A 16,880-nucleotide genomic window follows, 5' to 3' on the forward strand; every position below is an offset into this window, starting at 1 on the left:
CTCATATTTGGGAAGGTTTCAGCTGTCATTTCTTCAGATAAGCTCTATGTCCCTCTTTCTATCTTTCTTCTTCCTCTTTGACTCTCATAATGTGTATATTTGTCTACTTGCGATTGTTCCGTAAATCCCGTAGGCTCTATTCACTTTTCTTCATTTGTTTTCTTTTTGGTCCTCAGACTCCATAATTTCAAATGACTTGTTTTAAAGTTTACTGATTCTTTCTTCTGCCAATTTGAGTCTGCTGTCGAACCCCTCTAGTAAGGTTTTTTATTTCAGGTACTGTATTTTTCAGCATTTCTGTTTGGTTCTTTTCTGTAATTTCCATCTCTTTGTTCATCATCTCATTTTGTTCATATATCATTTTCCTGATTTGCTTTAGTTCTTTGTTGGTGTTTTCCTTTAGGTCTTTCAGCATATATAAGATGGCCATTTAAAAGTCTTTGTCTAGTAACTGAAGGCTGTGTTTCTTTAGGGTCAGTTTCTAGAGATTTATTTTGTTCCTTTGAATGGGCCATATTTTCATGTTTCTTTGTAGGCCTTGTGATCTTTTGTTGAAAATTGGAGGTCTGAAAAAAGGAGCCCCCTCTCTCAGTCTGTGCAGATTGGCTCCATGTGGGGGAAGACCTTCAGTAATTTTCTCAGTGTGAAAACTTAAGGCCTTCTCAGGTCTTTTCTGGCATGTTTCTTTCCTGGGCCTGTGCGTGTTCTTTTTTCCAATTTTCCCGTACACATGGCTGATCTTATATACCTTAATTTCCATAAAAGTCTCATCCTTGCTTCTTCTTGGGGCCTTAGCGGTTCTATTGTATTCCTCTGCCTGCAGTTTGTTGCCCCTAAGTGGCTACGGGTCTACAGTCTTCACACACCATGGCATCTGCCAGTGCTTCCAGAGACCTTCAACCTGATATTCAAACTATGCCACCCTTCCCATCTGAGCACCAAGTCAGACGAGACAGAAACCAGTCCCTCAGGCAGCCGCCAGACAAGCCGGAATGTTGCAAACAAGTTACACAATTTTTCTTCTGTCCCAGGGAGGGGCTTGGAATTGGGTGGCTTCCTCCTGACTGTGCTGTGCCACATCAGAGAGGGGGTGGTGCAAGAGTAGGCAAAAACATCACAAAATGTCCTACCATTTTGAGTATGGCTCTTATTGTTTGGGCATTTGTTGGTTGCTGCAGACCCTCGACTATTTCAAGAGCTCCCATAAAACCATTTTAGTCTGTTGTTTACTTGATGTTTCTCTGAAGGAATGAGGGCCTGGAGCTTCCTAGTCTGCCTTCTTGCTGACTTCACCTCTAGAAGTAATTTATTTAAAAATATTCCCCCAAATATTCAGGAACTAAATTAGCCTATTTTATTTTATTGTGTAGCAATAATAATAATAGTAATATTTATTGAGCACCTACTTGATCCAGGCACTGCTTTGTACACTTTATTCATTTAAATAGCTCATTTAAACTTCACTACCTTCTAGGTAGTATTATTGTTGCCATTTCATAGATGAGAAAACTGAGGCATAGAGGGGAACCCACTGTCTATATGGAACTAAGACAGACACATGGGGGAATGGAGCTTTAAGTCTTCAATAGGAGACATGAAGGTTATTCATGGTTTTATGTGACTTGAGAGGAGGTGGCTACAGTAGGCCAGAAGAACTTGGTTGCATCACACCCACTCCTAACTTCTCTTGGCTCTTTAATTGCTTTAAAGTTGGGTCTCAGTGCTTGAGCTGTGCTCATACTGGAATATGACTATGGCAGTGGATTGGCCAAATAAGTGCCCTTTTCCTTTGAAGCAGGAAGTAACACATGGTGTATGATCTTGACCAGGAGGGCAAGAGAGGTCCAAACCCAGCCCTGTGGTGGTTGAATAACCAAGGGGATGAAGTGAAGTGGAGTTTCAGAGAGATGACAGACTTAACCCGCCATGCAGCCAACGTCTTCACGCAGACCTGTGGCCTGCAGCAGGGAGACCGTCTAGCCTTGATTCTGCCTCTAGTGCCTGAGTGGTGGCTGGTGACTGTGGGCTGCATCCGAACAGGTCAGTGACTCAGAGAGACCCCAATAGACCTTAGGGCTGGCCTAGAGTCAAGTGGTCCTGGAATATTAGGTGCTTTCTCTTCCCCTACCTCCTTTCTTCTTCACAGTCTTTCTCTTTCTCAGACTCCCTCATGTATTCTTTTATCCTTTGTCACTCACTCTCCCTCACACTCATCCACTCTCAAACACAATGTCGTAATTCTCTCCCATTCACACACACACACACACACACACACTTTCTTTTGTACAGTCTCAGACATTACTACTTTCTTTTGAAGATTCATCAATTGTTAACATTTTGCCATATTTAAGCCCCCTTCCTCACTGAATCATGTAAGAATCAGTTGCAGACATTGTGATATCCATAAATACCAGAAAAATACCCATAAGCACTGGAGTATGTATCTGCTAAGGTCCAACACATTCCCCTCACGTAAACACAACAGAGTTATCACACAAGAAGTTTAACACTGATACAATATAGTTACTGATACACATGCATAGTCAAAATTCCTCAATTGTCCCAATAATGCCCTTTATAGACTTTTTTTTCTTTAAATCCAAAATCTAATCAAGGATCATGCATTGCATTTAGTTGTCATGTCTCTTCAGTCTCTAATATAGAATGGCTCCCTAGCCTTTGCTGCATGACAATGACATTTTTGAAATATCTAAGCCAGCTGTTTTACAGAATGCCTCTCAGAATTTGTATTTCTGACTCTTCCTTTATGATTATATTCAGGATAAACATTTTTAGCAGAAATAGTAGATGGGCAATCTTGTGTCTTTCTCAGTGCATCACATCAGGGGGTATATGAGTTGGTTTGTTCCACCACCAGTGATATCATTGTATCACTCTGGTAAGGTGGTACCCACTTTTGTAAAGGCAATTTTCCCCTTGCAATTTCCCCTTGCGATTAATAAGTAATCTGTGGTGTAATACTTAGGAGACTGTGTGAATATCTCTTTCCCCAACAGTCTTTCAGCCTGTGGTTTGAGTATCCATTGATGATTCTTGACGGAATTGACTATTATTATGGTGGTTTTATATGAGGATTTTCTATTTATATCATTCCCTCTACATTTGTTAGTTAGCATTTTTCTGTAGAGATTTTCCTTCCCCTTTTAAATACCTATCAATTTAGCTATATAATTTGGAATCAGTCTGGGATTCATGGATTTTTTAAATCACTTCAGTTATTCTATGCATGCTCATACAACAATCCATCATGCTCCTGCTCATATTTGTCTCTCTCTCTCTCACTCATATTCTCTCACAAATAAAATAGTTGGTTAATCAATCAAGGTCATGTGGAATCAAGAACTTGTAGCAACGACAGAGGGAGCATAGAGAAACCGTGTCATCTGTAGATCTAAGAGAAGGCCCATGGGAAATCCAAAACATGAGCAGAGCACCCTGGGATGAGCAGAATTACAGAGGAGTAGAAGCAAAGGAGGGGAATTCCGTGAATGGGCATCGCACATGCAGAAGCTTAGAGTCAGGCGTAGCCTAGGTGAGAATGGCCATTTTGAAATAGAGATTAGAGTTGTGGGAGAGAAAGGTGGAGAGTGGGCAGCACCTTCAATGTCAGGAAGGAGAGTGTGGTGCTTTCTTGGAGAGAGGGCACAGGTGTTAGTGCAGAGAAGTGTGGTGGGGAAAAGTCAGTGCTCTGTGGAACTTAAGCAGGTAATAATATGAAAGATGGGTGGCTGGAAGATTCAGGGCAGGGCATCTGGTGGAGAGATTAGAATCCAATAGGAGCACACAAAGGCTTGACCTAATTGTTGGTGATGGAAGATGGAGAGGAAGGGAGGAAAGTTCAAAGGACAATGAGGTTAAATTTGGATATGAGGAATGAAGGAAAGAGAAGAGATTCAAGATGACAACAGGGAACTGACAGAGAGGGAAGTGAGAGGAGAAAGACGGGGATGGGGATGTGCTAGTCCTGATGTCAGGGACACTGTCCTACTTGCACCTGTATTCCCAGATCCCATGTGAAATTGTGTAAAGTAGGGTCCATCTGTCTACCAGCTGGATCCATCTGGTGTAGGAAAGGTGAGGGCAGCATTTTCACACTTTAATGTGCATGGGAATCACTTGGGCATCTTGTTAAAATGCAGATTCTGATTCAGTAGGTTTGAGGTGGGGTGTGAGATTCTGTGTATCAGTTGGTGCTGATGCTGGTGGTCTGCAGACTGTACTTTGCAAGCAAGAGGTTAGGGGATTTCTATGCAGACAATGCAGACTTGAAGCCCATGGTTGTGAAAGAGAAACTAAGACAAACTTTTCCTTTCTCATCCCCAGGGATTGTCTTCATGCCAGGGACCACCCTACTGAAGGCCAAGGACATTCTCTACCGACTACAAGTGTCTAAAGCCAAGGGCATCGTAACCACTGATACCCTTGCCCCAGAGGTGGACTCTATGGCTTCTGAGTGTCCCACCCTGAAAATCAAGTTCCTGGTGTCTGACCACAGCCGTAAAGGGTGGCTGGACTTCCGATCACTGATTGAGTGAGTTTCTGGTCTGATGAATGTGCTTTCTGAGGAATGGCGGGAGAAGGCCCTCCAGTCCCAAGTGCTGGTAGACAAGCAGCCAGTGACAGGAAGCTCACCAGGTCTAAGGCCAGAAAACTTTTCTTCCCGGCTATGCCACTGCCTTGCTATGTGACCCTGGGCTAGTTCCTTCTCCTCTCTTGGCTGTGGTTGCTTTATCTGTAATATAAGGAAATTGAACTTCTGTGCTTCTCTCACTAAAGTATAATCACCCTGGGACTGTGCAAAGGAGATGTCTAAGGTCGGATGGTTATTGTGTTACATCTTCCTTGTAGATAGGAAATCTAAAATATTTTTTTATATAAGAAATAAATATATGAAGAATTTGGATGAAAGATTAAAATGAATTTTTAAGATGAAACTGGAGACTGCAAGGAAAATTGAGGCTGTGGCTGGCAGGAAGCTTTGGGAGCAAACACTCCATCTCCCAGGGGCTGAGTGCCTTTAGGGACATTGCAGGAAAAGTTAGGGAAGTGTTGGCAGTTAGGAAGACTCCCTTCCACCTCCAAAACTCTGATTCTGTGAGCCTTCTGGCACTTTTCATATCACACACACAAACCACACTGGGTCTGCTTTCCTGAGGCAACCCCTCAGTTTTTAAAGCTCTTTACTTCAACTCCCAAAGGCAAACATTACAGTGAATTCACATCTTATTCTAGATTCTGAAGTCAAAGAATTAAATGAAATAGTTAAATAGAGAATACTTTTTGAAAATTCCTTAAATTGACCAGTCAGTATGGTCTTGCCTTCTCAGCAAGACCAGTGGAGCTATTGTTTCCTCCAGCACTGGGATGATTTGCAGTTCTTTGACTGAACACCACAGGAGGCTGGGATTTACCCTCATAGATGCCCCAAGAGACTCCCAGTCTAGGAGAAGAGCCCGGGCATCCAGGCTGACTGCAGGAACTGCAGGTTCTATCTGTCATCTCAGGCTCATGCCAGGGCAGATGCACAAATGTGTTTCTTTCACTCTCACTCTCCCTCACGTTCTCTTCCCACCCCTCATCACCATGGTTATGGAGTTAAATTTTTTGATTTCTCCTTTGATTTCTTCATTCATTCAATTGTTGTTCAGTAGCATTTTGTTTAATCTCCACATATTTGTGACTTTTCCAGGTTTCTTCTTGTAGTTGATTTTTAGTTTCATACAATTGTGGTAAGAAAAGATGCTTGGTATTATTTCAGTCTTCTTAAATTTATTGAGACTGGTTTTGTGGCCTAGTATGTGATCTATCCTGGAGAATGTTCCATGTGCATTTGAAAAGAATGTGTATCCTGCGGTTTTTGGATGGAATGTTCTGTATATATCTACTAAGTCCATCTGGTCTAATGTGTCATTTAAGGCCACTGATTCTTTATTAATCTTCTGTATGGATTATCTATCCATTGATATAAGTGGAGTGTTAAAGTCCCCTACTATTATGTGTTACTGTCTATTTCTCCTTTTATGTCTGTTAATAATTACTTTATATATTTAGGGGCTCCTATGTTGGTTGCATGGATATTTACAGGTTTTATATCCTATTGTTGGATTGTTCCCTTTATTATTATGTAGTGCCCTTCTTTGTCTCTTGTTACAGTTTTTATTTTAAAGTCTATTTTGTCTGATGTAAGTATCGCTACCCCAGCTTTCTCTTCATTGCCAGTTGCATGGAGTATCTCTTTCCATCCCTTCACTTTCAGTTTGTGAGTGTCTTTAGGTCTGAAGTGAATCTCTTTTATCCAGCATATATATGGGTCTTGTTTTTTTATCCAATCAGCCACCCTGTGTCTTTTGATTGGAGCATTTACTCCATTGGCATTTGCAGTAGCTGTTGATAAGTATATACTTATTTCCATTTTGTTACTTTTTTTCTGGGTGTTTTAGTAGTTCTTCTCTGTTCCTTTCTTCTTCTCTTGCTCGCTTTCCTTGTGATTTCATGGCTTTCTTTAGTAATATATTTGGGTTTCTTTCTCTTAATTTTTTTTGTATTTATTATAGGTTTCTGGTTTGTGATCATCATGAGGTTCGTGTATAATAACCTATGTAAATAGCAATCTATATTAAGTTGATGATCTCTTATATTGGCCTCTTACTAAAAGCCCTATGCTTTTACTCCCTCCCCCCACATTTTATGTTTCTGATATCATATTTCACCTCTTGTGTGTGTGTGTGTGTGTGTGTAACCTCTTATCATTGGAAATAGATAATTTTAGTACTTTCATCTTTTGACCTTCCTATTAGTTTTATATGATCTGCTACATTTGCTGTGTATTTGCCTTTACCAGTGATTGTTTTTCTTTGATAATTTTCTTATTGCTATTTGTGGTCTTTTCTTTTCCACTTAAATAAGTCTTTTTAACATTTCTTGTAAGGCTGGTTTATTGATGATAACCTCCTTTAGTTTTTGCTTGTCTGGAAAACTCTTTATCTTTCCTTCCATTTTGAATGATAACCTTGCTGGGTAGAGTATTCTTGGCTTTAGGTTTTTTCTTTTTAGCACTTTGAATATATCGTGCCACTCCCTTATAGCCCGTAAGCTTTCTGCTTAGAAGTCAGCTGATAACCTTATGGGGTTTCCTTTGTATGTAACTTGTTGCCTTTCTCTTGCAGCTTTTAGGATTCTCTCTTTATCTTTAATTCTTGATATTTTAATTAAAATGTGTCTTGGTGTGAGCCTCTTTGGGTTCGTCTTGTGTGGTGCTCTCTTTACTTCCTGTACCTGGATGTCTGTTTCCTTCCTTAGGTTAGGAAAGTTTTCAGCTACTGTTTCTTCAAATAGGTTCTCTGCCCTTTTGTCTCTCTCTTCTCCTTCTGGGACACCTATAATATGGATGTTAGTACACTTGATGTTGTCCCAGAGATCCCTTAGACTGTCCTCATTCTTTTTAATTCTTTTTTTCTGTTCAGCTTGGGTGATTTCATTTATTCTTTCCTCCAGCTCGCTGATCCATTCTTCTGTGTCGTCTGCTCTGCTGTTGACTCCCTCTAGTGAATTTTTCATTTCTATTATTGTATTCTTCAGTTCTGATTAGTTCTTTTTTATATTTTCCAATTCTCTGTTGAAGTTCTCACTGTGTTCATCTATTCTTCCAAAATCAGTGAGCCTCTTTATGACTATTAGTTTGTACTCTTTATCAGGTAGACTGTTTATCTCTGTTTTGTTTAGTTCTTTTTCTGAGGATCTGTCCTGTTCCCTTATTTGGAACATATTCGTTTGTCTCCTCATTTTGCTTACTTCTCTGTGCCTATATCTATGTATTAGGTAGATCAGCTACATCTCCCAATTTTGGATATATGGCCTTGTGTAACAGGTGCCTCATGGGGCCCAGCAATGTGCTTCCCTCTCCTCACCAGATTCAAATGTTCCGGGAGTGTCACCTGTATGGGCTACATGTTCCCTTCTGTTGTGGCAGGATTGCTCTTGCTGCAGGTGCATGGGTAGGCTAGGCTGACCCCCAGGCCAGCTGGTTGTAAGGCTCAGCTGTGTGCAGCTACTACAGTCACTTTAGTCACTTTATTGGGCACGAGGAACCCCAGCACAGCTGGCTGCAAGGTCTAATAGCACACACCTGCTGCTGATTTGCTGTTAAGTGAGTCAGGCCCCCAATGTGGCTGGTTGCTAGGCTCAGGGGCTCACAATTGCTCTAGGCCTCCAGAATGTGAGCCTGTTGTCAGCTTTCTCGGGGGTGCAGCTGAGTGGGGCTGGCCCCAGGCATGGCAGCATACAATCGTTTCAGGCATTGGAAGGTGGGACAGATTTCCTGTGTGGTTGTGTAAAGAGGCCAGTGGCACAAGTCTGCTGCAGCTTACAAGCCCCACCACCCACCGACCCACACACCTGGCCAATGCAGTCTTGTCCCATGTGCACATCTGTCCCACTGAAGCAGACCCACTTGCTCCGCTGAAGAAGTCCCACACACTCTGCCAACACAGGCCCACCCCTCCTGCATGCACTACCCCACAAAGGCGGACCCACTCACCCCACTGCAGAGGTCCCACACACCCCACCTATGCAGGCCCACAAGTTCTCTGGGCTTGCTGGTGGGTGGGGCCAGTCCCTAGGGCAGACTGCCTGCCCTGGCTGAGCTGGATTAAATCAGAGCTCTAGTGGGTGGGGCAAACCCTTGGGCTAACAGGCCGGGGGAAGAACTCCAATGGCATCTGCCAGCATCTGTGTCAGCATGCCTGTACTAGGTCACAGCGATGGCTGCCCCCAGTGACTCAGTCCCTGGGGAGGTGGGCCTAGCTGCCTTCTGCCTCTCTGAGACAGCTTTTCAAGTGAGTCTCTGTTACCAAAGGACTATGCACCTTTCTTTCTGATGATTTTTTGTTGGTTTCTGGAACGGATGAATTTGTGTGTGGGCCTTTTAAGGGAAAGCTTTTCTTTCTCTTATGTTTGATAGCTTTTCTGGGGGTATTCCCCATTGGTTTTCATAGCCAGCAAAGCCAGGTATTATGACAGGCATCTCCGTTGTGCTGAATTCAAAGGCTGCTTATTGTGGCGTAGCTCTCCTGCACAAACCCCCTGTTCCTCCAGGAAAAGCTTTGTACCTTATGATTGTTCCTGGCTGTGAGGCACTGCAGCTAGAATGGGTTTTTTTCTGCAGCAGAAGGGTATTTCTGCCTCTTCCACCTCTGTCAGTGTTGTCCCTTGTTGTTGGGGTTCTTTTTATCCAGTTTCCAGAACTCTCTCAGAGGTGATTGTTCCACAGGTAGTTGTAAATTTGTTGTGTCCGTGGGACGAGGTGAATTCAGAGTCCTCCTATGCCGCCATATTCACAGCAATCCCCTCAGCTAATGTTTTGTCAGAGATTTCCTTGAGTGCCAGGAGCTCAAACAAGCAAACACAAACAGCAACAGCAACGACAACAGAGAACGACCCCTGTGAAGACTGGCTCTGTGTGAGGAGCTCCCCACAACTTGGCCAGCCTTGCTCTGAGCCTAGGGATCAGCCTGAGGTGGAAGCTTCAGGTCCTCTCAGGACGTTCTGAGCATGCGTTGCCTGGGTGTGTGATGGCTTTCTAAATCCCGCATGTTCATAGCTGTCTTGGATATCTCAATTTCCTGGAAAGTCTACCCTAACTTCTCCCCCAGACCTTGACGGTCTACTGTATATCTCCCCCATAGTCTCTCATCTCAGGCGTCTTTAGTTGTAGTCCACCGTGTAGCTTTTACGAGAAGTGCCTGCTGCTCTTCCCGTCTGCATTCTGAGTCGTGTGAAATGAGGGCCTTGCATCAGCCCTTCAGGTGTCCCCAGAGAGGTTAGAACAGATTACACAATAATTTGCAAATAAGATCTGCTCTGCTCCCTCTGGTTGGAGCAGGGGTACTGGGAACCGGGCTGCTGTCTACTCAAGACCAAATCTGCCATGCTGGGGAAAGGTGAGGCAAGGTTCCAATGTTTTTTTCTGGAACCTCTTAAAATCATGTCATGTCCCACAACAGGGAAGATCCCAGTGCATTGCTTGGTGATCAAGTGCATGGGCTGTAGAGCAAAAATGGCATGAAATGTGAGTAAAAATGGCATGAAACTTCCCTACCGTTTTGAAGGTGGTTTTTCTTGATTGGGTATTTGCACGGTTGTTGTAGACCTTTGACTCTTCTAGAGCTCCTACAAAGTCAGCTCAGACAGCTCCTGGTAGTTTGTTTGTTTGCTTGTTTGTTTTTGATGTTTTGTAGCGGAACAAGAGCTTACAGCTTTCTAGTAGGCCATTTTCTTTATATCACTCCCTAGTAGCACTTTTGAAAAGCAGTCAAGGTTGAGAACCCACTTGGGTGTCTTTGTGGACTCTGCCCACGTCTGTGTGGTAGATAGGATACTGTGCCCCTACCATTAAGGAGCTTTTCTTTGGCGCTGGGAGCATGATTCCTTCCCTGGATGTGTGAATCCCATCATCCAGGTTCCAGTCTCTGATGATTGTCATCAAGAAAGTTCATTTCCTCCTGGAAGGCGTGTCCACAAGGGTGTGTCAGGCCAACTGTACCAGCACACAGTACACTGAGCTGGACAGCAGTTCAAGTGGTGCGTGAATGGGGGTGGGACTTTGCTGTACCCCTTGATACAATATTTCCTAAATTTGAGTCATCCATGTCCACATCCACTATTTTTTACCTTATCTGTGCACCATCTATATTTATCACTTACTTAATTGTTCTCTCTAAATCCACTTATTATTTTACTTTAAAACATTTCCTTTTTAAAAAAGTTGATGTGGTATCACAAGTGGAAAACAGTAGCACTTGCCAAAAGCAAAAGGCAATTGTAACCATAACTATAATACAAACCAAACAACTTTCTTAAATTTTAGCTACATCCTGTTCCCACTAAAAGCTCTGATCTTGAAACTTACCTTCCTCTTGGTAGTTCCAGAGCTTTTAAAAATATGTCGGAGCCAAATCAGAACAATTGGAAGGGAATCTAAAAAGGAATGTGATCCGATGTTTTTTTCTGGAACCTCTTAAAATCATGTCATGTCCCACAACAGGGAAGATCCCAACACATTGCTTGGTGGTCAAGTGCATGGGCTGTAGAGCAAGAATTAAAATCAAATACCAGCCCTTCCACCGACCAGCTGAGTGGCTTTGAGCAAGTGATTGTGCCTCTCTGAGCATCAGTTTCCTCTTCTGTAACATGGGCTATGAAAAATGCCAGCCTCACACAAAACCTGTGCCTGAATATTCATAGTGGCATTATTCCTAATAGCTAAAAACTGGATGGGGCCGGTCCCATGGCATAGTGGTTAAGTTAGGCATGCTCCACTTCGGATTTGCGGGTTTGGATCCCGGGTGCAGACCTACACCACTCATCAGCCATGCTGTGGTGGTGACGCACATACAAAACAGAGGAAGATGGGCACAGATGTTAGCTCAGGGAGAATCTTCCTCAGCAAAACAAAACAAAACAAAACAAAACTGGAAACAACCCAGATGCCCTTCAATGGGTGAATGGGTAAACAAACTGTGATTCATTCATAACATGAAATACTGTTCCGCAATAAATAGGATTGAACTATTGATGAACACACCAACCTGGATGAATCTTCAGAGAATTACACTGAATGAAAAAATAAAAAGAGCCATTCCCAAATGTTACATTCTATATGATTCCACTTATGTAACATTCTTAAAATGACAAAATTATGAAAATGGAGAATAGATTAGGCATTGCCAAGGGGTTAGGGATGGAGAGGGAGGGAGAGAAGGAGGAGGAGGGGGGTGGACGTGGGTATAAAAGCAACATGAGAGCTCCTGGTGATGACGGGACTGTTCTGTCTCTTGACTGGTGGTTGATATACACATGTGATAAAATTGCATTGTACTAAATACACTTAGACACACACACACACACACACACACACAAATGAGTACAAGTGAAAAACTGTGGAAATCTGGGTAAGATCGGTGGATTGCATCAATGTCAGTATCCTGGTTGTGATGTTGAACTGTATAGTGTTGGAAGATGTTACCGTTGGGAGAAACTGGGTAAAGGGTACATGGGATCTCTTTGTATTGTTTCTTACAGTGTGCATGTGAATCTATCATTATCTTAAAATAAGTTTAATTAAAGTAATACCAGCCTCACAGGCTTTCTGTGAGGATCAAATGAGGTAGTGTTTTGGGAAGAAAATTCGTTCAGCAAATGTTTATTGACACCTCCCGTCTGTCCAGTTACTGTGTGAACGCTGAGCTTCTCACAGTGAATCAAATACACGGAGTTCATGGTGTAGGAAATCGTATTCTACTGGAGAGCCACACAAAAGTGAGGCGTTATTTTAAAAAATTATCCTTAAAATTGGTGTAATATTGCCCACTAAATCAGCAGTAGAGTGCATTGAGTGTTTGCATGTAAAGAAAATAGACTTGGAGAGATGACAAAACTTGCCCAGGTGCCAGGTGGAGTGACAAGGAGGATTCGGACCCAGATCTGAGCCCCAGGTTGTGGCTCTTCATCTCTAGACTCGCTGCCTTCTCCACAGAGGGGTGCTGTTCTCTTTACAGGATGACCCGGTGAGGACAGCCGAAGCGGAGTGTGGGGACTTTTACAGCACTGGGGACAGAGCAACCATGGATGCAGAGGGCCACATCTGGTTCCTGGGGAGGGGCGATGATGTCATCAATGCCTCTGGGTAGGTGTGGCTGACCCTGAGCCGGGAGGTGTCACCCTCACACGCCTGGTGGGATCTAGCTGGCCCAGACGTTCCTCCATGCATTGGTCATGGGACCCTCAGGCTAATTCTGAACAGAGCCATGTCTATGGGGCCCTGGCCCGGGGGTGTCTGTGAACCTCCCCCAACCCCTGCATCCAGAAGAAATAGTCAAAATGAAGTTCAGGAAGGTCTGGAAGAACAACCATAATAAGACACAATGCAATTTAAAGAGGAAGGGAGACCTTGCTTTGACCCCTATTGATGGGAGGAAATTATTCTCTGTGCTCCTCTGATGGGGCACAACATGTCACAGAAAATAATAATAATAATAATAATAGCTAACCTTTATGGAGTGCTTACTAGGTGAAAGCACTCTCCTCGGTGCTTTGTATAACCCAGTAGATGTTATTATTATGCCCATTTTACTCATGAGAAAACTGAGTCACTGACCAGTGAAGTAAGTTTCCTAAAGTTTCAAAGACAGTACAGGTTGCATCCCAGATTCAAACCAAGGTGGTCTGGCTCCCAACCCGTTGTCCCTAACCCTTACGTGTTTTAGGGGGAAAAAATGACACAAGTAACAAGTTCTCTTGGTTATTTCAGGGAAATGGAGTTTGTTTTATTTTGTAATTTCTAAAACAAATGCTGACGTAGTGGGGACTAGGATGGAGAATTTTCATGAATGTTTAAGATCAAGTTTGGGGCTTCCAAGAGGTTCCATGCTGGAGGAAGCTCCTGAAGCCAGGCCGCAGAGCTCTGGGAGGACAGAGCTCTCTCTCTCCTCCTACCAGAGGCAGTGAGTGAGAAGAGAGCACCTGTGCCTTGTATTTCTTAGCATGGAGCGTCCAGGTCTTCCTGCAGTGGTCCCACTACACAGCCTGTCACAGGCCTCTGACCCCCTGTGACAGTTTCCCTCTGTCAAGTGCCAAGGGAAAATACGATCCTCCAGAACATGAGATCTGAGGGCTTGGTCGCCCCAGCCCCGGTATCTGCTCAGAACCAGAGAATGAACCTTTGATCCTGCAGGTATCACATCCGGCCGGCAGAGGTGGAGAATGCCCTGGCCGAGCATCCAGCAGTGGCTGAGTCAGCTGTGGTGAGCAGCCCGGACCCGATTCGAGGGGAGGTGAGGAAGAGGACACGGGGGTCATCGTGTCTGTGTGTGGGCACTGGGGAGGCAGTTGCAGGGGAAACTTCCAGGCCATGTCTACCCAGGACCTAGAGTGGAGAGAGGGCGCAGTTGGTGTGTGTGTGCACTTACACGATGTGGTCACCAGGGGGCACTGTGGCCTCATCTGTGACTGAAAATGCTGCTGCTGACATCTAACATTTAATGAGCTCCTATTATGTGCCCGCTCATTTTTCCCCCCAGTAACCTAATGAGTTCAGGACTCTCATTATACTCTTTTATAGATAAGGAAACAGGGGCCTAAAGAAGTTATTAAGTTGCCCAGATGACACAGTGGTGGAGCCAGAACGGGAATCTAAGCAATCTGGTTCCAGAGTGTATATTCATTGATTCAACAGGTGTTTACTGGGCACCTACTATGTGCAAGGCCCTGTGCAATTAAGTGGGGACATAAATAATAATATAAGAATAATAAATTACCAACAATTATTAAATGCCCACAAGGTTCCAGGCACAGACGTATACATACAACAATAGTAAAAATGATGAAGATAACGCTGATGATAGGAATAATAACAAAGTTAAACTAGCCTCATGTTTTACATGTATTATCTCGTGAAATCTTTACCTAAACCCAGTGAGGAATGAACCTGTACTGTCCCCGTTTCGCAGGGAAGGAAATTGAGGGTGAGAGAGGTTGAGTAACTTTCCAATCATAGAGTGGAGACTGGAGTATTGGGACTAGAACCTGGTGTGTCCTTTTCCAAAGGCTCAAGTGTCAGCTTGGTGTTTTCGCTCATTAAATAAATATTCACTTTGTAAACTAGACAATTCACTGGCGCTCACCCTGAGCCTCCGCTCTGGTTCTGCACGGCAGGTGGTGAAGGCGTTTATTGTCCTGGCCCCACAGTTCCTGTCCCGGGACAGGGACCAGCTCACCAAGGAGCTGCAGCAGCACGTGAAGTCAGTGACGGCCCCGTACAAGTACCCTAGGAAGGTGAGTGAGGCGGGTGGATGAGGCTGGTCCCCCTGAGCCGTCCTGGCGCTCCGCGGCCCCGAGTCTCGTCGGGTGGCTGGGCTGAAGCTTAAACAGCCAGTAGAACTAGCATTTTTCTCTTCAGAAGAAAGAATTGGGGTAGGGGTAGGGTGGAGCCAACTGAGATGGAACCTGTGGCAGAAACCCAAAAGGAATCCGTTGCTGGCACGTTAACCTAAAGAAAAAAAAATCAGACAAGTGCCCAAAGATATCCAAGAAGGGTATTTAATATCTTTCAAAATTTGAGAAGGAAATCCAAATCAGCAGCTTCCAAACTGTTTTTAAAAATAATTCATGCTTGGAAATACATTCTATATAGCAACTCAATACATATATACATACGTAACAAACAAAAATTAACAAAATGATATTTATCTTTATAACATGCCATATATTCCGATATTTTTATTCTACTTCATTTGTTTTAAATGCTGTGTGCAAACTACAAAAATGTCCAACAATAGAGAAATGATTAAGTTCATGAAATTTAATATTATCCTGTATTTTAAAATGATATTGCAGATCTTTTATTTTTAATGTAAAAAGATCACAATATATTATTAAGAGAAAAAGCAGGCAATGAAAGAATGTACATGATATTATCCTATTAGTTTAAAAGAGTTTGAGCGGATACATGTGCCGAAAGTCCGCATTTCCTTCTTTTGTGATAGTGCTTTGCTCCGTCGTCTGAGCGCTGACGGTCCATCCAGATAGAAAGCTGCAGAGCTCACGTCTAGTGAACATGCGCCATGTGGGCCGGGCCCTGGACTCAGTGCTGCACACGCGTGACTATTTCATTTCATCGTCCCCACAGCCTGAGATGGTCTCACCACTCTGCTTCCCAGAGAGGAGCTGAGGCTCAGAGACTCCCAGTAACTTGCCTGAGATTAGAGTTAATAAAAAGCAGAGCAGGAACCCAAACCCCTGTGTATCTGACAATGGAGTCCCTGCTTCTAACATCAGGCTCTGTGGCCTCACAGAGAGGAGAACAGAGGGCACGCAGCAGGCAGGATGGGCTAGATGTTACTGTGGGTGACAAAGACCCCCCAAAGTCTTAGCGGCTTATAACGAGGAAGGTGTCTTCCTTGCTCCTGTCACATGTCCACCATGTCCAGGCCCTCCTAGGGCCTCTGCTCCACACCCCCTCATCTCGGGACCAGGATAACGGAGCAGCCACCATACAAGTATCTGCCAGGTGCTGTAAGAGATGGACAGAGCTGGCGGCCAGGCTCACTGGTTCCCAGCTCTTCTGTTAGAAGTGGCACACTTCACTCCCACTCACATTTCACTGGTCAAAGCCTGTCCCAAGGCTGCATCCAACTTCAGGGGGTCAGGAGGAGAACCTGGCATCCTTGGTGGGCCCCATTAAGGCCACCACATGGTGCCAGCCTGTCTGGGGGACTGTGCAGGGGCAAAGGAGGAGAGGGGGGACTGGTAGGAAGTGACAGTGGGACTAAGTCAGGATGGATTTGCTTTCGCCTCAACCAGGTGGAATTTGTCCCAGAGCTGCCCAAAACCATCACTGGCAAGATTAAAAGGAGTGAACTTCGGAAAAAGGAGTTTGGTCAGATGTGATCGTCAATAAACTCAGAAACCACTGTGTGACTTTGGGTAAATCCCTGGCCACCTCAGTTTCCCCATATGGCGAGGGTGAGGATGGGGGTGTTGAGAGAGTTGATTTGGAAGGATATCAGGAGTGCCAATATTTCAGCGTTTTTGTTTCTTTCAGATTAATATCAGTCACTCTTCTTCCTCCAAGTCTCCTGTTCCTTCTGGATTGCCCAGATGAGCCCACAGATTGGGGCTGGAGGTAATAAAATACGAATATGAACATCAATGGTGTGCCTGTGTTGTGCATTAATTCTGTGGATGAACCTGTGCTAAGTGCAGTCCCTCTGTAATTCTCCCCAGTCCCCATCAGAGAGAGCCCAGGGCCTGATTCTCCCTGCTGGCCTCAGCTTCCTGGGTGGCCCTGTGCACCCAGTAGATGG

General features: G+C 44.1%; 1 protein-coding gene across 1 annotated transcript in view; it reads left to right on the plus strand.

Moving 5' to 3' along the window:
* The window catches only part of LOC147913583 (acyl-coenzyme A synthetase ACSM1, mitochondrial-like), a 32,513-nt gene extending 15,798 nt beyond the window's left edge, over window positions 1-16,715 (plus strand). Inside the window, exons 2-7 of the mRNA XM_087417811.1 lie at window positions 1,830-2,040; window positions 4,345-4,552; window positions 12,554-12,703; window positions 13,751-13,850; window positions 14,731-14,850; window positions 16,378-16,715. Coding sequence (XP_087273937.1) covers window positions 1,830-2,040; window positions 4,345-4,552; window positions 12,554-12,703; window positions 13,751-13,850; window positions 14,731-14,850; window positions 16,378-16,464 — 876 coding nt within the window. The 3' untranslated portion in view covers window positions 16,465-16,715. The remainder of the gene's footprint in view (window positions 1-1,829; window positions 2,041-4,344; window positions 4,553-12,553; window positions 12,704-13,750; window positions 13,851-14,730; window positions 14,851-16,377) is intronic.
* Window positions 16,716-16,880: the final 165 nt, after the last annotated feature.

Source organism: Ceratotherium simum, chromosome 26 (assembly GCF_057802395.1).
Source record: "Ceratotherium simum simum isolate JZ-2026a chromosome 26, ASM5780239v1, whole genome shotgun sequence".
In the NCBI taxonomy this organism is placed as follows: Eukaryota; Metazoa; Chordata; class Mammalia; order Perissodactyla; family Rhinocerotidae; genus Ceratotherium; species Ceratotherium simum.